The 23822-nt window shown below is 39.7% G+C and overlaps 1 protein-coding gene across 1 annotated transcript in view; it reads left to right on the top strand.

Moving 5' to 3' along the window:
- VWA8 (von Willebrand factor A domain containing 8) overlaps positions 1–23822 on the top strand; it is a 1436595-nt gene that overhangs the window by 451539 nt on the left and 961234 nt on the right. Inside the window, exons 12-13 of the mRNA XM_053707969.1 lie at positions 6034–6168; positions 7459–7536. Coding sequence (XP_053563944.1) covers positions 6034–6168; positions 7459–7536 — 213 coding nt within the window. The remainder of the gene's footprint in view (positions 1–6033; positions 6169–7458; positions 7537–23822) is intronic.

Genomic DNA, 23822 nt, shown 5'->3' with positions numbered 1-23822 from the left:
AATTGTAATTGTGTGTTTGTGAGTGAACTATCCATCTTATTTGTTATAGTTAGAAAAAAACATAATTTATGCTTACCTGATAAATTCCTTTCTTCTGTTGTGTGATCAGTCCACGGGTCATCATTACTTCTGGGATATAACTCCTCCCCAACAGGAAATGCAAGAGGATTCACCCAGCAGAGCTGCATATAGCTCCTCCCCTCTACGTCAGTCCCAGTCATTCGACCAAGAATCAACGAGAAAGGAGTAACCAAGGGTGAAGTGGTGACTGGAGTATAATTTAAAAAATATTTACCTGCCTTAAAAACAGGGCGGGCCGTGGACTGATCACACAACAGAAGAAAGGAATTTATCAGGTAAGCATAAATTATGTTTTCTTCTGTTATGTGTGATCAGTCCACGGGTCATCATTACTTCTGGGATACCAATACCAAAGCAAAAGTACACGGATGACGGGAGGGATAGGCAGGCTCATTATACAGAAGGAACCACTGCCTGAAGAACCTTTCTCCCAAAAATAGCCTCCGAAGAAGCAAAAGTGTCAAATTTGTAAAATTTGGAAAAAGTATGAAGCGAAGACCAAGTTGCAGCCTTGCAAATCTGTTCAACAGAGGCCTCATTCTTAAAGGCCCAAGTGGAAGCCACAGCTCTAGTGGAGTGAGCTGTAATTCTTTCAGGAGGCTGCTGTCCAGCAGTCTCATAGGCTAAACGTATTATGCTACGAAGCCAAAAAGAGAGAGAGGTAGCAGAAGCTTTTTGACCTCTCCTCTGTCCAGAATAAACGACAAACAGGGAAGAAGTTTGACGAAAATCTTTAGTTGCCTGCAAGAAGAACTTGAGGGCACGAACTACATCCAGATTGTGTAGAAGACGTTCCTTCTTTGAAGAAGGATTTGGACACAAGGATGGAACAACAATCTCTTGATTGATATTCCTGTTAGTGACTACCTTAGGTAAGAACCCAGGTTTAGTACGCAGAACTACCTTGTCTGAGTGAAAAATCAGATAAGGAGAATCACAATGTAATGCTGATAACTCAGAGACTCTTCGAGCCGAGGAAATAGCCATTAAAAACAGAACTTTCCAAGATAACAATTTTATATCAATGGAATGAAGGGGTTCAAACGGAACACCCTGTAAAACGTTAAGAACTAAGTTTAAACTCCATGGTGGAGCAACAGCTTTAAACACAGGCTTGATCCTAGCTAAAGCCTGACAAAAGGCCTGGACGTCTGGATTTTCTGACAGACGCCTGTGTAACAAGATGGACAGAGCTGAAATCTGTCCCTTTAATGAACTAGCCGATAAACCCTTTTCTAAGCCTTCTTGTAGAAAGGACAATATCCTAGGGATCCTAACCTTACTCCAGGAGTAACGTTTGGATTCGCACCAGTATAGGTATTTACGCCATATTTTATGGTAAATCTTTCTGGTAACAGGCTTCCTAGCCTGTATCAGGGTATCAATAACCGACTCAGAAAAACCACGTTTTGATAAAATCAAGCGTTCAATTTCCAAGCAGTCAGCTTCAGAGAAGTTAGATTTTGATGTTTGAACGGACCCTGTATCAGAAGGTCCTGTCTTAGAGGTAGAGACCAAGGCGGACAGGATGACATGTCCACTAGATCTGCATACCAAGTCCTGCGTGGCCATGCAGGTGCTATTAGAATCACTGATGCTCTCTCCTGTTTGATTTTGGCAATCAATCGAGGAAGCAGCGGGAAGGGTGGAAACACATAAGCCATCCCGAAGTTCCAAGGTGCTGTCAAAGCATCTATCAGAACCGCTCCCGGATCCCTGGATCTGGACCCGTAGTGAGGAAGTTTGGCGTTCTGGCGAGACGCCATGAGATCTATCTCTGGTTTGCCCCAACGTCGAAGTATTTGGGCAAAGACCTCCGGATGAAGTTCCCACTCCCCCGGATGAAAAGTCTGGCGACTCAAGAAATCCGCCTCCCAGTTCTCCACTCCCGGGATGTGGATTGCTGACAGGTGGCAAGAGTGAGACTCTGCCCAGCGAATTATCTTTGATACTTCCATCATTGCTAGGGAGCTTCTTGTCCCTCCCTGATGGTTGATGTAAGCTACAGTCGTGATATTGTCCGACTGAAACTTGATGAACCCCCGAGTTGTTAATTGGGGCCAAGCCAGAAGGGCATTGAGAACTGCTCTCAATTCCAGAATGTTTATTGGAAGGAGACTCTCCTCCTGATTCCATAATCCCTGAGCCTTCAGAGAATTCCAGACAGCGCCCCAACCTAGTAGGCTGGCGTCTGTTGTTACAATTGTCCAGTCTGGCCTGCTGAATGGCATCCCCCTGGACAGGTGTGGCCGATGAAGCCACCATAGAAGAGAATTTCTGGTCTCTTGATTCAGATTCAGAGTAGGGGACAAATCTGAGTAATCCCCATTCCACTGACTTAGCATGCATAATTGCAGCGGTCTGAGGTGTAGGCGTGCAAAAGGTACTATGTCCATTGCCGCTACCATTAAGCCGATCACCTCCATGCATTGAGCTACTGACGGGTGTTGAATGGAATGAAGGACACGGCATGCATCTTGAAGCTTTGTTAACCTGTCTTCTGTCAGGTAAATCTTCATTTCTACAGAATCTATAAGAGTCCCCAAGAATGGAACTCTTGTGAGAGGAAAAAGAGAACTCTTCTTTTCGTTCACTTTCCATCCATGCGACCTTAGAAATGCCAGAACTAACTCTGTATGAGACTTGGCAGTTTGAAAGCTTGAAGCTTGTATTAGAATGTCGTCTAGGTACGGAGCTACCGATATCCCTCGCGGTCTTAGTACCGCCAGAAGGGCACCTAGAATCTTTGTGAAGATTCTTGGGGCCGTAGCCAATCCGAATGGAAGAGCTACAAACTGGTAGTGCCTGTCTAGGAAGGCAAACCGTAGATACCGGTGATGATCTTTGTGGATCGGTATGTGAAGGTAAGCATCTTTTAAATCCACTGTGGTCATGTACTGACCCTTTTGGATCATGGGCAAGATTGTCCGAATAGTTTCCATTTTGAACGATGGAACTCTTAGGAATTTGTTTAGAATCTTTAAATCTAAGATTGGCCTGAAAGTTCCCTCTTTTTTGGGAACCACAAACAGGTTTGAGTAGAACCCTTGTCCTTGTTCCGACCGCGGAACCGGATGGATCACTCCCATTAATAACAGATCTTGTACACAGCGTAGAAACGCTTCTTTCTTTATCTGGTTTGTTGACAACCTTGACAGATGAAATCTCCCTCTTGGGGGAGATAATTTGAAGTCTAGAAGGTATCCCTGAGATATGATCTCTAGCGCCCAGGGATCCTGAACATCTCTTGCCCAGGCCTGGGCGAAGAGAGAAAGTCTGCCCCCCACTAGATCCGGTCCCGGATCGGGGGCTCTCGGTTCATGCTGTCTTTGGGGCAGCAGCAGGTTTCCTGGCCTGTTTGCCCTTGTTCCAGGACTGGTTAGGCTTCCAGCCTTGCCTGTAACGAGCAACAGCTCCTTCCTGTTTTGGTGCAGTGGAGGTTGATGCTGCTCCTGTTTTGAAATTCCGAAAGGGACGAAAATTAGACTGTCTAGCCTTAGCTTTGGCTTTGTCTTGAGGTAGGGCGTGGCCCTTACCTCCTGTAATGTCAGCGATAATTTCTTTCAAACCGGGCCCAAATAAAGACTGCCCCTTGAAAGGTATATTAAGTAATTTGGACTTAGAAGTAACATCAGCTGACCAGGATTTTAGCCACAGTGCCCTACGTGCCTGTATGGCGAATCCTGAGTTCTTAGCCGTAAGTTTGGTTAAATGTACTACGGCCTCCGAAATGAATGAATTAGCTAGTTTAAGGACTCTAAGCCTGTCCATAATGTCGTCTAGCGTAGATGAACTAAGGTTCTCTTCCAGAGACTCAATCCAAAATGCTGCCGCAGCCGTAATCGGTGCGATACATGCAAGGGGTTGCAAAATAAAACCTTGTTGAACAAACATTTTCTTAAGGTAACCCTCTAATTTTTTATCCATTGGATCTGAAAAAGCACAGCTATCCTCCACCGGGATAGTGGTACGCTTAGCTAGAGTAGAAACTGCTCCCTCCACCTTAGGGACCGTTTGCCATAAGTCCCGAGTGGTGGCGTCTATTGGAAACATCTTTCTAAATATTGGAGGGGGTGAGAACGGCACACCGGGTCTATCCCACTCCTTAGTAACAATTTCAGTTAATCTCTTAGGTATAGGAAAAACGTCAGTACTCGCCGGTACCGCAAAGTATTTATCCAACCTACACAGTTTCTCTGGTATTGCAACGGTGTTACAATCATTGAGAGCTGCTAAGACCTCCCCTAGTAATACACGGAGGTTCTCCAATTTAAATTTAAAATTTGAAATATCTGAATCCAATCTGTTTGGATCAGAACCGTCACCCACAGAATGAAGCTCTCCGTCCTCATGCTCTGCAAGCTGTGACGCAGTATCAGACATGGCCCTAGTATTGTCAGCGCACTCTGTTCTCACCCCAGAGTGATCACGCTTGCCTCTTAGTTCTGGTAATTTAGACAAAACTTCAGTCATAACAGTAGCCATATCATGTAATGTTATCTGTAATGGCCGCCCAGATGTACTAGGCGCCATAATATCACGCACCTCCCGGGCGGGAGATGCAGGTACTGCCGCGTGAGGCGAGTTAGTCGGCATAACTCTCCCCTCGCAGATTGGTGAAATTTGTTCACATTGTACAGATTGACTTTTATTTAAAGTAGCATCAATACAGTTAGTACATAAATTTCTATTGGGCTCCACCTTGGCATTGGAACAAATGACACAGATATCTTCCTCTGAGTCAGACATGTTTAACACACTAGCAATAACTTGCAACCTGGTTATAATCTTTTTTAGCAAAAACGTACTGTGCCTCAAAGAGGTACTTAAACGATTAAATGACAGTTGAGATAATGAACTGAAAAACAGTTATAGCATCAACTTTAAAACAACACAACTTTTAGCAAAGGTTTGTTCCCATTAGAAAAATAACAATAACTAAATTTGACATAAAAATTATAGAGTAACGTTTTTATTCACAGTCAATATAAAATTCTCACAGCTCTGCTGAGAGAATGTACCTCCCTTCAAAGAAGTTTGAAGACCCCTGAGATCTGTCAGAGATGAACCGGATCATGCAGGAAATATAACAGTAGCTGACTGGAAATTTTTGATGCGTAGCAAAGAGCGCCAAAAACGGCCCCTCCCTCTCACACACAGCAGTGAAGAGAAACGAAACTGTCACAATTAAAAGCATACAACTGCCAAGTGGAAAATAAAGCCCAAACATTTATTCACTCAGTACCTCAGCAATGTAAACGATTCTACATTCCAGCAAAAACGTTTAACATGATAAATACTTATTAAAAGGATTAGTGACCTTTAACAGAGTAGTTCCGGTGAAATACCATTCCCAGAATACTGAAGTGTATACATACATGTCATTATAACGGTATAGCAGGATTTTCTCATCAATTCCATTCAGAAAATAAAAACTGCTACATACCTCAATGCAGATTCATCTGCCCGCTGTCCCCTGATCTGAAGCTTTTACCTCCCTCAGATGGCCGAGAACAGCAATATGATCTTAACTACTCCGGTTAAAATCATAGTAAAAAACTCTGGTAGATTCTTCCTCAAAGTCTGCCAGAGAAGTAATAACACGCTCCGGTGCTATTGTAAAATAACAAACTTTTGATTGAAGTCATAAAAACTAAGTATAATCACCATAGTCCTCTCACACATCCTATCTAGTCGTTGGGTGCAAGAGAATGACTGGGACTGACGTAGAGGGGAGGAGCTATATGCAGCTCTGCTGGGTGAATCCTCTTGCATTTCCTGTTGGGGAGGAGTTATATCCCAGAAGTAATGATGACCCGTGGACTGATCACACATAACAGAAGAAAATATTATTTCAAAAATCTGAAGGCACATATGAAGACTAGTTGCTTATTAATCTCTAGGGCTTTTGCAGAAAATTGCTCATTGCTAAAATAAATTATATTCCCACAGGTCCCAGCAGGAACCCGAGTTATGAAACTGCATTCAGAATCATCACAGTTCATTAAAACCAACAGTCTTGAAATACTACTTGCAGAGATGTTGCAGTCACATATGGCTAAAGATATGTGCCTTATTGGAGGAAAAGTAAGAGGGAATTATTTATTAGCTGGGAAAGGCTCACATGGACTGGCAATATCAATTAGGTTACATACTAAATATTGTGTTTTATTAGAGGATAGGATGGTGATGCAGTAACCATGGCTTTTTTTTTTAAATAGTTACAATGAAAGGGAAGAGGGAGATTTAATTACTGGGTGATATCTTAGGAAACCATTTTAAGAGAGAGCACATTTGAAGGAGATAAAGGCAATTATCAGTATAGTGTGTTCAAATGTTAGTACAAATGTCAAGATGAAACGGTGAGTGACATGGGAAAAAGGGCAGCAGGTGGCATAGAAAGGCTAGACTGTGATGAGCAAAAGGTAGACACTTTATGTGAGTTATTTATATGTTAGTAATTTAATAAAGTCAGCAAACTAAAGCTGAATATGTGAAAATTAGTATACAAAATGTATCATATTTATGATATCTGGTGTAAGAAAATGAAATATTAAAAGTGTCCAATAAATAAGATGGGACATTGGTTATGATTAAATATGGAAACCTGTCCAGCCAAGATATGATGTGATATGAGTTATATAGGGATAGTGTGTTGTATTATTGGCAAAGCAACTGGTGAAACCAAAGAGTTTTCCCAACTATGAAGCTATCACATAATGAAGGACATGATTCTGAATTATAATAAAAAAATGTCAGGGACTGTCAAAGTACAACAGGTTGTGTGAAGATAACATTTTAGAAGACCGTAGTCATAAGGAATACTTTTATGCATAATTGTGGCTTCATATAAGACTGTACTTTATTGAAGCACCTAACAGTTGGGGAGGATATCATGATGAAGAAGAAAATAAGGTTCATATTTTGAAATTGTATTCTGTGTCTATTTCTAATAGGTTTGTTAAAAACCAATGTAGATGAAATTAGACATTTTATTCCTGGCTGTCTTAATGGGAGTGGTTGTATTTAACTGTTTGAGAGCTAAATGTATAAATGCCTTTGAGTAAATATCATTTTGCCATTTATTGTTTCTATTACTTTGGTGCGACTTCTAGATTTATCAAGTTCTTCTGTCTTCATTCTCATCCATATGTTTTACATATCTGTGGGAAATGGTCTTGCTTTTTTAAAACGTATAGTACATATTAAAGCTGTAATTAAATGTTTGGCTTTGTGATCTATTTTAAGAGAATTTCACATGATAAGATTTTTTTGGAATGTGCTATATTTCAAAAAGGTTTGAGATTATTCTCGGTAGGGCCTACATTAACATATGTCAATATGAACAGCAATTCTAATTATTTTTTATTGTTTTAGGGATGTGGAAAAACTGTAATTGCCAAAGAGTTTGCAGACATGTTGGGATATGAGGTGGAGCCTATCATGTTGTATCAGGTAATTTTCAAAATAGCATTAGTTTAAGGGATACTAAACCCAATTTTTTTCTTTTATGATTTTGATAGCGCATGCAATTTTAAGCAACTTTCTAATTTACTTCTATTATCAATTTTGCTTAGTTCTCATTTAGATCTTAATTTAGGTAGCTCTTGCTGATTGGTGGCTAAATGTAGCTACCAATAAGCAAGCGCTATCCAGGAGTCTGAACCAAAAATGGGTCAGCAAATAAGCTTTCATTCCTGCTTTTTCAAATAAAGGTACCAAGGGAATGAAGAAAAATTGATAATAGGAGTAAATTAGAAAGTTGCTTAAAATTGCATGTTCTATTCGAATCATAAAAGAAAAAATTTGGGTTTAGTATCCATTTAATGTGAACTGCTTTCATCTTATGATGCAGTCGGTTGTTTTTATAACTGTAAAAAATATACATATTTTTAGTTTGTGCATTTTGAAGTCTGAGTTTACAGTCTAAATTATTTCTAACGTTATATATAAAGTGCTCTATATCAGGATGGATTTGATTTAAAGGAACAATGTAGTCAAAATTATACTTTCATGATTCAGATAGAGCTAGCAATTTTAAACAACTTTCCAATTTACTTTTATCATCAATTTTACTTTGTTTTCTTGGTATTCTTTGTTGAAAGCTAAACCTCGGTAGACTCATATGCTAATTTCTAAGCCCTTGAAGACCACCTCTTATCTCTGTGCATATTGACAGTTTTTCACAGCTAGACAGCGCTAGTTCATGTGTGCCATATAGATAACATTGTGCTCACTCCTGTGGAGTTATTTATGAGACTGATTAGCCAAAATGCAAGTCTGTCAAAAGAACTGAAATAAGGGGGCAGTCTGCAGAGGCTTAGGTACAAGGTACTCACAGAGGTAAAATGTACATTAATATAACAGTGTTGGTTATGCAAAACTGGGAAATGAGTAATAAAGGTGTTATCTATTTTTTTAAACAACAATAATACTGGATTAGACTGTTCCCTTAAAGTGAAAGTCAATCCTAGCATTGTACAAACGCTAGGATTGACTATTGAAACAAATAAAGGGGACTTTTTATTCATAAAGTATTAGATACTTCATGTAGAAAGCTTCTTTATTTGTTTCAATTGATTGCCGTTTTTACCTGGTACAGCAGCCCACGGCTAAATAAAAATTTTTTTGGCTAAGAGGTGACGATTTCACCTCTTAGCCAATAGCCGTGCGGTAAATACGGCTCCCATGGGTGCCAATCCGGATTTACCGCACGGCTATTGGCTAAGAGGTGAAAATGTCACCTCTTAGCCAAAATTTTTTAGCTGTGGGCTGCTGTAGCAGGTAAAAACAGCGATAGATTGAAACAAATAAAGGAGCTTTCTACATGAAGTATCTTATACTTCATGAATGAAAATCCCCTCTATTTGTTTCAATAGTCAATCCTAGCGTTTGTACAATGCTAGGATTGACTTTCACTTTAAATCACTAGTCAGTAAGACTCTATTTAAATCATGGTTTTCTACATAAAGGTTTAATTTTTAGAATAATAACTTTTCCGATTATTTTTATTGCTATATCAGAAAATTACTGATTTAGTTATATACCACTAGAAATACATAGATTATTATTAAATTATTGGACGATGAACTGTCCAGTGTAATAGGTTAATCATTCACATTTAATCAACTTTTCAGCTGTGCTTTATTGGAAGTAGAAAAATTATCAAAACCTTTAATAATAACAATCAAAATAGTTTTATTGGACTAAAACAATAACATTATAGGTTTCACTTTCATTTTTACTGATTGGCCCCTACTTCTGACATAAAGTCAAAATACCTTTCCATTGTACTTCTGTTATTTAATTTGATTTGTTCTCTTGGTATCCTTTGTTGAAAAACATACCTAGGTTGGCTCAGGAGTAGCAGTGTATTACTGGGAACTAGCTGCTACACATATATGCATTTTATTACTGACTCACCCAATATGTTCAGCTAGTTCCCAGTAATGCATTGCTGCTCATTCAACAAAGGATACTGACAGAATAAAGCAAATTTTAAAATTTAAGTAAATTAGAAACTTCTTTAAAATTGCATGCTCTTTCTGAAATATGAAATAATAAATGTAGTCAAAATTATACTTTCATGATTCAGATAGAGCTAGCAATTTTAAACAACTTTCCAATTTACTTTTATCATCAATTTTACTTTGTTTTCTTGGTATTCTTTGTTGAAAGCTAAACCTCGGTAGACTCATATGCTAATTTCTAAGCCCTTGAAGACCACCTCTTATCTCTGTGCATATTGACAGTTTTTCACAGCTAGACAGCGCTAGTTCATGTGTGCCATATAGATAACATTGTGCTCACTCCTGTGGAGTTATTTATGAGACAGCACTGATTAGCCAAAATGCAAGTCTGTCAAAAGAACTGAAATAAGGGGGCAGTCTGCAGAGGCTTAGGTACAAGGTACTCACAGAGGTAAAATGTACATTAATATAACAGTGTTGGTTATGCAAAACTGGGAAATGAGTAATAAAGGTGTTATCTATTTTTTTAAACAACAATAATACTGGATTAGACTGTTCCCTTAAAGTGAAAGTCAATCCTAGCATTGTACAAACGCTAGGATTGACTATTGAAACAAATAAAGGGGACTTTTTATTCATAAAGTATTAGATACTTCATGTAGAAAGCTTCTTTATTTGTTTCAATTGATTGCCGTTTTTACCTGGTACAGCAGCCCACGGCTAAATAAAAAAATTTTTGGCTAAGAGGTGACGATTTCACCTCTTAGCCAATAGCCGTGCGGTAAATACGGCTCCCATGGGTGCCAATCCGGATTTACCGCACGGCTATTGGCTAAGAGGTGAAAATGTCACCTCTTAGCCAAAATTTTTTAGCTGTGGGCTGCTGTAGCAGGTAAAAACAGCGATAGATTGAAACAAATAAAGGAGCTTTCTACATGAAGTATCTTATACTTCATGAATGAAAATCCCCTCTATTTGTTTCAATAGTCAATCCTAGCGTTTGTACAATGCTAGGATTGACTTTCACTTTAAATCACTAGTCAGTAAGACTCTATTTAAATCATGGTTTTCTACATAAAGGTTTAATTTTTAGAATAATAACTTTTCCGATTATTTTTATTGCTATATCAGAAAATTACTGATTTAGTTATATACCACTAGAAATACATAGATTATTATTAAATTATTGGACGATGAACTGTCCAGTGTAATAGGTTAATCATTCACATTTAATCAACTTTTCAGCTGTGCTTTATTGGAAGTAGAAAAATTATCAAAACCTTTAATAATAACAATCAAAATAGTTTTATTGGACTAAAACAATAACATTATAGGTTTCACTTTCATTTTTACTGATTGGCCCCTACTTCTGACATAAAGTCAAAATACCTTTCCATTGTACTTCTGTTATTTAATTTGATTTGTTCTCTTGGTATCCTTTGTTGAAAAACATACCTAGGTTGGCTCAGGAGTAGCAGTGTATTACTGGGAACTAGCTGCTACACATATATGCATTTTATTACTGACTCACCCAATATGTTCAGCTAGTTCCCAGTAATGCATTGCTGCTCATTCAACAAAGGATACTGACAGAATAAAGCAAATTTTAAAATTTAAGTAAATTAGAAACTTCTTTAAAATTGCATGCTCTTTCTGAAATATGAAATAATAAATTTTGCATTTCATGTCTCTTTAACTCAAAAAATAAATTTTCCTTGATTATACCATCAGCAAAATTGCTTATTATCACCAAATGAGTAGCAATGCTGCTGATTTATTAGATACTAAAGAACAGTTCATTTCCCTTTGGGAACCGTGGATTATGTACTCAGAGGCCAGAAATAGACGGCATCCTGACACAAACACTATTATAGCCCTTTAATTTTAATGTTAGCTAAAGTAATCCTACCACCTGTAATTGCTCAGTTTGAGAGTTCAGGCTTTGTTTTCGAATGGTTACCAAGCAATTGGTGCCAAACCTGTGTTCGCTGGGTATCGTTTTTTACTGTGTTCTCTGTCTATGTACCCTTTGGATTGTGGCTCAAAAATATGAACATGGACATTGATTCCCAATATAATATTCATTTCTGATGTTTGCTCAGTATACCAAATGGATGCCTTTGCTGTAATCTCTTGGTTGTGATCGTGACCTGTAACTGTACGCTCTATTTTCTGCTATGTTATTTTTGAGATTTACTCTGGAGGAACAAAATAATAAAATCTTTTTCAATTACAAATACAATTAATCAATCAATCAAATATAACGTTCAATAATCTTTTATAATCTACTGCAATTGAAGGGATTGGAAAGTAAAAATTAAACTTGCATGATTCATATAGCGCATGTCATTTTAAGATACTTTTAAATTCACTTCTGTTTTCAAATGTGCTTTGTTCTTTTGGTATCCCTTGTTGAAAAAGAATACGCTCATATCCTACACTAGTGGGAGCTAGTTAATGATTGTTGCCTGCACACATTTGTATCTTGTGATTGGCTAACTAGATGTGTTCAGCTAGCTGCCAGTAGTGCAATGCTTTTCCTTCAGGAAAGGATAACAAGAGAATGAAGCAAATTTGATATTAGAAGTAAATTGTTATGTTCTTTCTAACTCATAAAAGACAATTTTGGGGTTGCCTTTCCCTTAATTTAGTGATAGATTTAAAGATGCACATCTTGCTTTATTACATTTTTTATATATAGAATTTATGTACTGCAGATGTTATATGTTTTTTTTCTTTTAACTTCTTTATACAGAGATGATGTAATAAGTATATGTGTTGTATTTTTTTTTTCAAGAATGATGATGAAAAATGAGTATAGTAATCTTTATGATGTATACAAATATTTAAAAAGCAAGGCCTTTAAAATCCACCCAACACTAATTAATTTACTTTTATTAATATATGTCTAAGAATAAATATTAACAAGGTTCTTGAAAAATACTGATACTGTTCCCATATGACAGTTTTATGCAAACAAAGCAGTTCTCATTTAGCGTGAAAGTGTATTTTATAAAAGGATTCTTTATGTACCCTCTCCTATAAAGGGATATATTTTGCATATCATCATATCATAATCATGATAGATCCTGTTGCATTTGATTTAGCCTTGTTTGCCCACAATATTTAGTGTGCGAAATGCATTGTATCAGTCTCTGCTACTTACAACTATTTCTGGCCACTTCCAGTCCATGAGTATTTTCGTTCAAAAGTATTATATGGCCACTTTTCTTTCTGGCTTCCCTTTTCAGTCATCCCATTTTATTAGAAGTCGCATGATTTGAATGAGTAAAACTTCTTAAGTTAATGATTTATTATCACATTCTAAAACCTTAAACTATAAGAAATTTAAAAAGCATAACAAGCAGGTAATTAAAGATAAAGTAAAACATTAACTAATTAATTAGTTAATTAAATACTGATAATTACTGTGTTATATGTTTAAATACAATTTGTTTTCTTGTAAAGGGAAAGTAAATTACAAATTAAACTTTCATGATTATGATGGAGCATACAAATTTTGAACAACTTTCCAATTTACCTTTATTATCAAATTGTCTTTGTTCTTCTTGTTGAAGAGTATACATGGGTAGGTTGAGGAGCAATAAACTACTGGGAAATAGTTTGTTGCTCCTGAACCTACCCTGGTGATTGGTGACTGCCACTAATTTAACTTTAATTTAATTACAATTACAATCCTTAACAGAAAATGTATAGAACCACCATTAAATTCTATGGGGATTTTTGTTGAAAAATTATGTGATAAGTTTTTTTTTTTAAACGATTGTGATCAACCCAAAAATCTAAGTACATTTTCATAATTTTAAAGTGTGATATACAAATGCAATGGGAAAGCTCTTGGTAGAACTCCAATGAGTAGGGCTTGACCATGTGCTCCAGTACTTAAAAACAGTTAAACTGGACCTTGTATTTTGGAGATTGCCCACAGAATACAGCATTAACATTTCTTTCTGTCTGTCAGGAGGAAGACTATTTCCTCCTATTATTCGGGACTGTAACCCAGTGGCAGGAGATAAGATAACAGAGTAAGAGTGGTCAGACAATTCCGTAGTCAAGGCAGGTAGAATTATATGTAGCCAGAGGAATAAGCTGAAGTAAAAAACCAGGAAGTCAAAAATAAAGTGAAAAAAAGAGGGCTCAAAAAGAGGTTATCAGGAAACAAAGCTTTGTCTCTGAAAACAGACAGAAGTGCCTGGCTCATAAAGCCTGCAGGGACCAGGAACGCCCTCATCACCCTGACAACCAGGGAGCATCAGAATCAGGCGACCAATAAAACCCCTGCTAAAGGAGGGGGGTGTCCTCTAGACACCCCCCGCACTGATAGGGCATCCTGAACTTGACAAGCGGTCCCGTCATGCGCAGGCATACGCACCTTGGCACCCGCAATTTTACAACGCAACGCAAGGTCCTATGACACTGTAAGTCATGGAGCATTATTTAATATAGAATTTCAAGGAGGCACTCAAGGATCTTTGCTGGAGCCAAGCAGGAGTCTGTGCAGAAACACAGCTTATAGACATAACTGAGGGCCTATTTCAGCAGGCATCATATTTTACAAATGCGGGTACTAGTGCGCGCATACGCGCACATGTGAACTTGCGCACGGCCGCCATACCTGCAATGCATGGAGGCCGGGAGGACACCCGGCATCAAGGTAAGAATGTTCCTCCCGGTCCTATGACAGTGCCTCCCACCAAGGCGCGATCTCCGTGCGCGAAACTGAGAATGCCGATTAGGATGTCTCCAATGGAAAGCTTTAACTTTGGCATCAGCATGGAGATGTTCCACAGGCTCCCAGGAACGTTCCTCAGGACCTTACCCCTTCCAGTGGACTAGCTATTCCAATCTACCATGTCTCCTCCTTGAATCCAGGATCTCCTGGACCTCATACTCATCATTATCCTGTACTCGTATTGGTGGAGGAGGAGTGACTTCACGGCCAGAAAAAGAACTCTTATGCCAAGGTTTAAGTAGGGAAACATGAAAGACAGGATGTATTTTGTACTAAGAGGGAAGATTCAGCTGGACAGCATTTGAGTTGATGATCTTGGATACAGAAAAGGGACCAATATAACGAGGACCCAACTTCTTGGAAGGACAAGAAAGGCGTAAATGATGGGTAGATAGCCATACTTTGTTTCCAATCTGATAGCTAGGTGCAGGTGTTCTTCTTTTGTCTGCTTGATGTTTTTGTTGTGCTTGATTACTGATTAGTTGTTGAACTAGTTTTCGTAAGTGTGCACGGAGATGACGTAAATGGTAGGAAACTTCAGGTAGAGAAATGACAAAAGGTAGATCGGGCAGAGTGTTAGGATGATATCCATAAGTTAGCAAAGAAGGGTGAAAGCTTACTGGATGAACTTTGATGGTTGTTGTATGCGAACTCCGCCAAGGGAAGAAGATCAAACCAATTATCTTGTAGATAAGAAGAAAAACATCTCAAGTACTGTTCGAGTGTTTGATTGGTTTTCTCTGTCTGGCCATTGGACTGAGGGTGGTAAGCGGATGAAAGACCATGAGAAATGTGTAAGCCACAAAAGTGAGTCCAGAATCTTGAGGTAAACTGAGTACCACGATCAGAAACTATAGTACGAGGTACTCCATGGAGACTAAACACATATTGCAAAAACAAATCTGAGGCTTGTTGTGTGGTAGGAACTTTGGATACAGGAATAAAGTGTGCCATTTTTGTGCATCTATCAACCACTACCATGATTGTGGTATAACCCTTGAAAGGAGACAAGTCCACAATGAAATCTATGGATATATCTCTCCATGGTTGTGTAGAGATGGGTAATGGTTGTAACAATCCGGCAGGTTTCTGGTTGTAGTATTTACAACATGCACATACCTAACCGGATTGTACAAAGGAACGTACATCTTTAGGCAAAGATAGCCACCAAAAGTGGCGTTGTATCAATTCAGTGGTATTTTGTACTCCACAATGTCCAGCGATAGGATTGTCATGATGCAACTGAAGTACCTTCAAACGGTGACTAGCTGGAACATATATCTGATGCTGATGATAAAGAAGACCTTGAACCACTGGGAGATGTGTGGCTTCTGCTGGTACCTTAGTACTGGATTTGCGAATTGTGTTTGAGAGTACTATGAGTAGCCGTGAAATAAGATGGTTGTAAGATGGGCACGGTCTTGTTTTTAGCAATTTAATCCTTTGTTACATGCATATGGGATAAGGCATCAGCCTTGCCATTTCTGGAACCAGGTCAATATGTAATTTGGAGATTAAAGCGGGAGAAGAAAAGTGCCTATCAAGCCTGACATGGACGCAGTCCTTTTGCGGAGCGGAGATACTCAAGATTGCAATGATCTGTGTAGACCATAATGTGATATACTGCCCCTTCCAGCCAGTGTCTCCATTCTTCCAGAGCGGTTTTAATCGATAGCAATTCTCTTTTCTCTTGTAAGGTGTATCCAGTCCACGGATTCATCCATTACTTGTGGGATATTCTCTTTCCCAACAGGAAGCTGCAAGAGGACACCCACAGCAGAGCTGTCTATATAGCTCCTCCCCTAATTGCCACTCCCAGTCATTCTCTTGCAGCTCTCGACAAGAAAGGAAGTATCAAGAGATATGTGGTGATAGTGTAGTTTATCTTCAATCAAAAGTTTGTTATTTTTAAATGGTACCGGCGTTGTACTATTTTTACCTCAGGCAGAAATTAGAAGAAGAGTTCTGCCTGAGGTTTTTGATGATCTTAGCAGGTTGTAACTAAGGTCCACTGCTGTTCTCACACATAACTGAAGAGTATGGGAAAACTTCAGCTGGGGGAATGGCCTGCAGAATTAACTGCTCTGAGGTATGTTCAGTATATTTTTTTCTAGAGAGATGATAAGGTCTAGAAAATGCTGACAGTGCCTGATATATTTAAGGTAAGCCTGATTACAGTGATTTAACAAACGACTGGAATCATGCTTGCAGTAAAGGGTAATATTCATGTTACTTGCTCTTATATACTATACTTAGTATGTAAAGCGTTTGCATGATATATAAAAAACGTTTTTTACTGAGGGTGATAAATCTTTATTTGGGGCCTAGTTTTCCACATGGCTGACTAGATTTCTCCTAGGAGTAGTTATTTATGGCCCTTTCATTTTGAGTGCATTGTGGGAGGGGCCTATTTTCGAGCTCTAATTGCGCAGTACTTTTTACAGTCTGAGACATCCAGCTTCCCTGAAGGAGTCCCCTGACATATAGGACCTCTGTAAAGGGTTGTTGTACCTACAAAAGTCGTTTTATGGGCAGGTAGGAGCCACAGTAGAGCTGTGGCAGTTTGCTTGTGACTGTTTATAATGGTTTTACCGTTTTTCTGATTCATTTTTGAGCCTGAGGGGTTAATCATCCATTTGCAAGTGGGTGCAATGCTATTTTAGTCTATTATACACACTGTAAAAATTTCGTAGAGTTTACTGCTTTTTTTCACTGTTTTTGCAGTTTATGCGATTGTTTTTTTCCCTTAAAGGCACAGTACCGTTTTTTATATTCTACTTTTTCACATTTATTAAAGTGTTTTCCAAGCTTGCTGGTCTCATTACTAGTCTGTTAAACATGTCTGACATAGAGGAAACTCCTTGTTCATTATGTTTAGAAGCCATTGTGGAACCCCCTCTTAGAATGTGTACCAAATGCACTGATCTTACTATAAATTTTAAAGACCATATTCTGGCTTTAAATAATTTATCACCAGAAGAAATTGACAAGGGGGAAGTTATGCCGACTAACTCTCCCCACGCGTCAGAAACTATAACTCCCGCTCAAGGGACGCCAAGTACATCTAGTGCGCCCATTGCGTATACTTTACAAGACATGGCGGCAGTTATGAATCATACCCTTACAGAGGTATTGTCCAAACTGCCTGGGTTACAAGGAAAGCGAGACAGCTCTGGGACTAGAACAAATACAGAGCTCTCTGACGCTTTAGTAGCTATGTCTGATATACCCTCACAATGTGTAGAAGCCGAAGCAGGAGAGCTTCTATCTGTGGGTGATTTTTCTGATTCAGGGAAGACACTTCAACCTGATTCTGATATGTCTACAGTTAAATTTAAACTTGAACACCTCCGCGTGTTGCTCAGGGAGGTTTTAGCAACTCTGGATGACTGTGACGCCATTGTAGTCCCAGAGAAATTGTGTAAATTGGATAAATACTATGCAGTGCCTGTTTACACTGATGTTTTTCCAATCCCTAAGAGGTTTTCAGAAATTATTACTAAGGAATGGGATAGACCAGGTGTACCGTTCTCTCCCCCTCCTGTTTTTAAAAAGATGTTTCCTATAGATGCCACTACACCGGACTTGTGGCAGATGGTCCCTAAGGTGGAGGGAGCAGTCTCTACCCTAGCGAAGCGTACAACTATCCCGGTCGAGGACAGTTGTGCTTTTCTAGATCCAATGGACAAAACATTAGAGGGTTACCTTAAGAAAATCTTTATTCAACAAGGTTTTATTCTCCAGCCTCTTGCATGCATTGCCCCAGTCACTGCTGCTGCGGCTTTCTGGTTTGAGTCTCTAGAAGAGGCTCTACAGGTAGAAACCCCATTGGATGATATCCTTGACAAGCTTAAAGCTCTTAAGCTAGCCAATTCATTTGTTTCTGACGCCGTTGTTCATTTAACCAAGCTAACGGCTAAAACTCAGGTTTTGCTATTCAGGCGCGTAGGGCACTATGGCTTAAATCCTGGTCAGCTAACGTTACTTCAAAGTCTAAGCTTCTCAACATTCCCTTCAAGGGGCAGACCCTATTCGGGCCTGGACTGAAGGAGATCATTTCTGATATTACTGGAGGAAAAGGTCACGCCCTTCCTCAGGATAGGTCCAACAAATTAAGGATCAAACAGACTAATTTCCGTTCCTTTCGAAACTTCAAGAATAGTGCAGCTTCAACTTCCTCTAATACAAAACAAGAGGGACATTTTGCCCAGTCCAAGCCGGTCTGGAGACCTAACCAGGCTTGGAACAAAGGGAAAGCAGGCCAAAAAACCTGCTGCTGCCTCTAAAACAGCATGAAGGATCAGCCCCTGATCCGGAAACTGATCTAGTAGGGGGCAGACTTTATCTCTTCGCCCAGGCTTGGGCAAGAGATGTCCAGGATCACTGGGCGTTGGAAATTGTGTCCCAGGGATATTTTCTGGACTTCAAAGCTTCTTCCCCAAAAGGGAGATGTCATCTCTCACAATTATCTGCAAACCAGATAAAGAGAGAGGCATTCTTACATTGTGTTCAATACCTCCTAATTATGGGAGTGATCCACCCAGTTCCAAAGGAGGAACAGGGGCAAGGCTTCTATTCAAATCTGTTTGTAGTTCCCAAGAAAGAGGGAACCTTCAGACCAATCTTAGATCTCAAGATCCTAAACAAATTTCTCAGGGTCCCATCCTTCAAGATGGAGACTATTCGAACCATCCTACCTATGATCCAGGAGGGTCAATATATGACTACCGTGGACTTAAAGGATGCTTATCTTCACATTCCGATACACAGAGATCATCATCAGTTTCTCAGGTTCGCCTTCCTAGACAGGCATTACCAGTTTGTGGCTCTTCCCTTTGGGTTAGCTACGGCACCAAGAATCTTTACGGAGGTTCTAGGGTCACTCCTAGTGGTCCTAAGGCCGCGGGGTATAGCAGTAGCCTCTTACCTAGACGACATTCTGATACAGGCGTCGAATTTTCAAATCGCCAGGTCCCATACGGACATTGTTCAGGCATTCCTGAGGTCTCATGGGTGGAAGGTGAACGAAGAAAAGATTTCTCTATCCCCTCTCACAAGAGTTTCCTTCCTAGGAACTCTGATAGATTCTGTAGAGAGGCCAGGGTGTCAAAACCTCTAAATTCCTGCCGTGTTCTTTATTCTACTTCTCGCCCTTCAGTGGCTCAGTGTATGGAAGTAATCGGCTTAATGGTAGCGGCAATGGATATAGTGCCGTTTGCCCGCCTACATCTCAGACCGCTGCAACTTTGCATGCTCAGTCAGTGGAATGGGGATTACACAGATTTGTCCCCTCTACTAAATCTGGATCAAGAGACCAGGGATTCTCTTCTCTGGTGGGTATCTCGGATCCATCTGTCCAAGGGTATGACCTTCCGCAGGCCACCTTGGACAATAGTAACGACAGATGCCAGCCTTCTGGGCTGGGGTGCAGTCTGGAACTCCCTGAAGGCTCAGGGCTCGTGGACTCAGGAGAAGGCGCTCCTTCCGATAAACATTCTGGAACTAAGAGCGATATTCAATGCTCTTCAGGCTTGGCCTCAGCTTGCTGCGGTCAGGTTCATCAGATTTCAGTCGGACAATATCACGACTGTAGCCTACATCAACCATCAAGGGGGAACAAGGAGTTCCCTAGCAATGTTGGAGGTTTCAAAAATAATTCTATGGGCAGAGGTTCACTCTTGCCATCTATCAGCTGTCCATATCCCAGAAGTAGAGAACTGGGAGGCGGATTTTCTAAGTCGGCAGACTTTTCATCCGGGGGAGTGGGAACTCCATCCGGAGGTATTTGCACAGTTGATTCAACTTTGGGGCAAACCAAAACTGGATCTCATGGTGTCTCGTGAGAACGCCAAGCTTCCTTGTTATGGATCCAGGTCCAGGGATCCCAAGGCAGGGCTGATAGATGCTCTAGCAGCGCCTTGGTCCTTCAACCTGGCTTATGTGTTTCCACCGTTTCCTCTGCTCCCTCGTCTGATTGCCAAGATCAAGCAGGAGAGAGCTTCGGTGATTTTGATAGCACCTGCGTGGTGCTATGCAGATCTGGTGGAAATGTCATCCCTTCCACCATGGACTCTGCCGCTGAGGCAGGACCATCTACTTCAGGGTCCTTTCAACCATCCAAATCTAATTTCTCTGCGTCTGACTGCTTGGAGATTGAACGCTTGATTTTATCAAAGCGTGGTTTCTCCGAGTCGGTCATTGACACCTTAATTCAGGCTCGAAAGCCGGTCACTAGGAAAATCTATCATAAGATATGGTGTAGATATCTTCATTGGTGTGAATCCAAAGGTTACTCATGGAGTAAGGTCAGGATTCCTAGGATATTATCTTTTCTCCAAGAAGGATTGGAGAAGGGATTGTCAGCTAGTTCCTTAAAGGGACAGATTTCTGCTCTGTCTATTCTTTTGCACAAGCGTCTGGCTGATACTCCAGATGTTCAGGCGTTTTGTCAAGCTTTAGTTAGAATCAAGCCTGTGTTTAAACCTGTTGCTCCGCCATGGAGTTTAAATTTGGTTCTTAAGGTTCTGCAAGGGGTTCCGATTGAACCTTTGCATTCCATAGATATTAAACTTTTATCTTGGAAAGTTCTGTTTTTAGTAGCTATCTCCTCGGCTCGAAGAGTTTCGGAGTTATATGCTTTACAATGTGATTCCCCTTATCTCATTTTCCATGCAGGCAAGGTAGTGTTACGTACCAAACCTGGTTTTCTTCCTAAGGTGGTATCTAATAAAAATATCAATCAGGAGATTGTTGCTCCTTCACTATGTCCTAATCCTTCTTCAAAGAAGGAACGTCTTTTACACAATCTTGATGTTGTTCCTGCTTTAAAATTTTATTTACAAGCTACGAAGGATTTTCGTCAAACATCTGCTTTGTTTGTGGTCTACTCTGGACAGAGGAGAGGCCAAAAGGCTTCGGCAATTTCTCTTTCTTTTTGACTAAGAAGTATAATCCGCTTAGATTATGAGACTGCTGGCCAGCAGCCTCCTGAAAGAATTACAGCTCATTCCACTAGAGCGGTAGCTTCCACATGGGCTTTTAAGAATGAGGCTTCTGTTGAACAGATTTGTAAGGCGGCGACTTGGTCTTCGCTTCATACTTTTTCTAAATTCTAAAAATTTGATACTTTTGCTTCTTCGGAGGCTATTTTTGGGAGAAAGGTCTTACAGGCAGTGGTGCCTTCCGTTTAAGCGCCTGCCTTGTCCCTCCCTTCATCAGTGTCCTATAGCTTTGGTATTGGTATCCCACAAGTAATGGATGAATCCGTGGACTGGATACACCTTACAAGAGAAAACAAATTTATGCTTACCTGATAAATGTATTTATCTTGTGGTGTATCCAGTCCATGGCCCGCCCTGTCATTTTAAGGCAGGTGTTTTTTTTATTTTTAAACTACAGTCACCATTAAGGTGGACCATTATTGAAAAGGTGACTTGCAAAACTAGAGGTGGAGATAGGGACAAGCTCCTGTCTAAAAGAGAAGCGTTCTGGATACACAGACTGAAAACGAGAATTCCCTTAGGTTTAAATTCGGAATTTGATATTATCAACTTCTGGGAGTAGGTTTCGGTCTGTGTATTCAGAATGGTCCCGAAAAATTGGCTCGTTATCCCCATATATGTAAAATCATAAGATAAGTATCTTTTTGATCAGGTTAGCTTCATGGAGTTTTTAACCATAAAAACTACCATCCTTTTTAAAAAACTACCATCCTTTTTAAAAAACTACCATCCTTTTCAAAATTAACGTCCACCCTTTCTCACCTCCTAACTATAGCAAGTTCTAATCAATCATTAATAAAGTGAGTAGTTATGTCATTTTTTACAGAATTTTTTAACCGAACATTTATTTCTAACTGAGAGTAAGCGTATCAAGGTTCTAAGAAAAGTTAAAAGTGTTCTGTAATGTAATAAATAATAATATTTTGAGTATATTAACTCATTATAATTTTTGATGTTAGCAATGATAAGTTATATTTTTTGTTACTAATTAAACAGTATGTAACAATTGTTTCTATCTAGAACCTATGTTTTGTTAAACTGGATTAAATAGGTGTGTTCTGGATAACGCCCAGGATAAATGTTTTTATCCAATCACAATTATGCACCAGGTATTTAAAGGTAGTTGAGATTAAGAACTTCATGCTACGACTACGGCCCTACCGGCTGAAACGCGTCAGCAATAGCTCTTTGGGTGTTATCCACACACACCACCAAGCCCCCTTCCTTGTTGATATTATACTTCCCTGGGGAAGTTACTGTGACCTACAATAAAAAGTTTTAAAGAAGTTCTTTGGTGCAGCTCATCACTCTGTTATTTGGCACTTCAAGAAACGGAGCAGGCACACTGACACTTTGATAACCGCAAGCTAACCAAGCCAGCACCTGAGAATAATCTGACCGCGAAGGGACCCAGAAGCCGCAAGCAAAAGGAATCGGTGACGTCACACGCCAAGTTACCGCAGGTCTCCGCAAGTGGAGCAACGGCCCAGGAGGAGAGCAGTGACAAAACCGGAGGCACACGAAAGGGCTCTGACGGAGTCAACCCGCAGCCTTAAGGTAGAACGGAAAGTGAACGCACGCTCTCTGTGGACGGGCTAGTCTCCTCTCCAGCCGCGGCACCTGGCAGGGATCCTCAAGCTGGGGTGAGTCTTCAACCAATTAAACTCTGTACCTGTCATTCCATTATTGGAACAGAAGTCACTATTTTCTCATTATTAAGACTGTGCAGTTGTTCAGGTGCTCACACGGAATTTGACTTTCTCAATGTTGGTATGTTTGTTTGTTTTTCGTACTGTCTTTTACGAAAACGTTGATCCAATTGGGACACCAATATAATAAGTTCCTCCAGAGTACAGGGAGTGCAGAATTATTAGGCAAGTTGTATTTTTGAGGATTAATTTTATTATTGAACAACAACCATGTTCTCAATGAACCCAAAAAACTAATTAATATCAAAGCTGAATAGTTTTGGAAGTAGTTTTTAGTTTGTTTTTAGTTATAGCTATTTTAGGGGGATATCTGTGTGTGCAGGTGACTATTACTGTGCATAATTATTAGGCAACGTAACAAAAAACAAATATATACCCATTTCAATTATTTATTTTTACCAGTGAAACCAATATAACATCTCAACATTCACAAATATACATTTCTGACATTCAAAAACAAAACAAAAACAAATCAGTGACCAATATAGCCACCTTTCTTTGCAAGGACACTCAAAAGCCTGCCATCCATGGATTCTGTCAGTGTTTTGATCTGTTCACCATCAACATTGCGTGCAGCAGCAACCACAGCCTCCCAGACACTGTTCAGAGAGGTGTACTGTTTTCCCTCCTTGTAAATCTCACATTTGATGATGGACCACAGGTTCTCAATGGGGTTCAGATCAGGTGAACAAGGAGGCCATGTTATTAGATTTTCTTCTTTTATACCCTTTCTTGCCAGCCACGCTGTAGAGTACTTGGACGCGTGTGATGGTGCATTGTCCTGCATGAAAATCATGTTTTTCTTGAT

The sequence above is a fragment of the Bombina bombina genome, chromosome 3 (genome assembly GCF_027579735.1).
Source record: "Bombina bombina isolate aBomBom1 chromosome 3, aBomBom1.pri, whole genome shotgun sequence".
NCBI classification, from domain to species: domain Eukaryota; kingdom Metazoa; phylum Chordata; class Amphibia; order Anura; family Bombinatoridae; genus Bombina; species Bombina bombina.
This window is presented reverse-complemented; position numbering and strand designations above follow the sequence as displayed.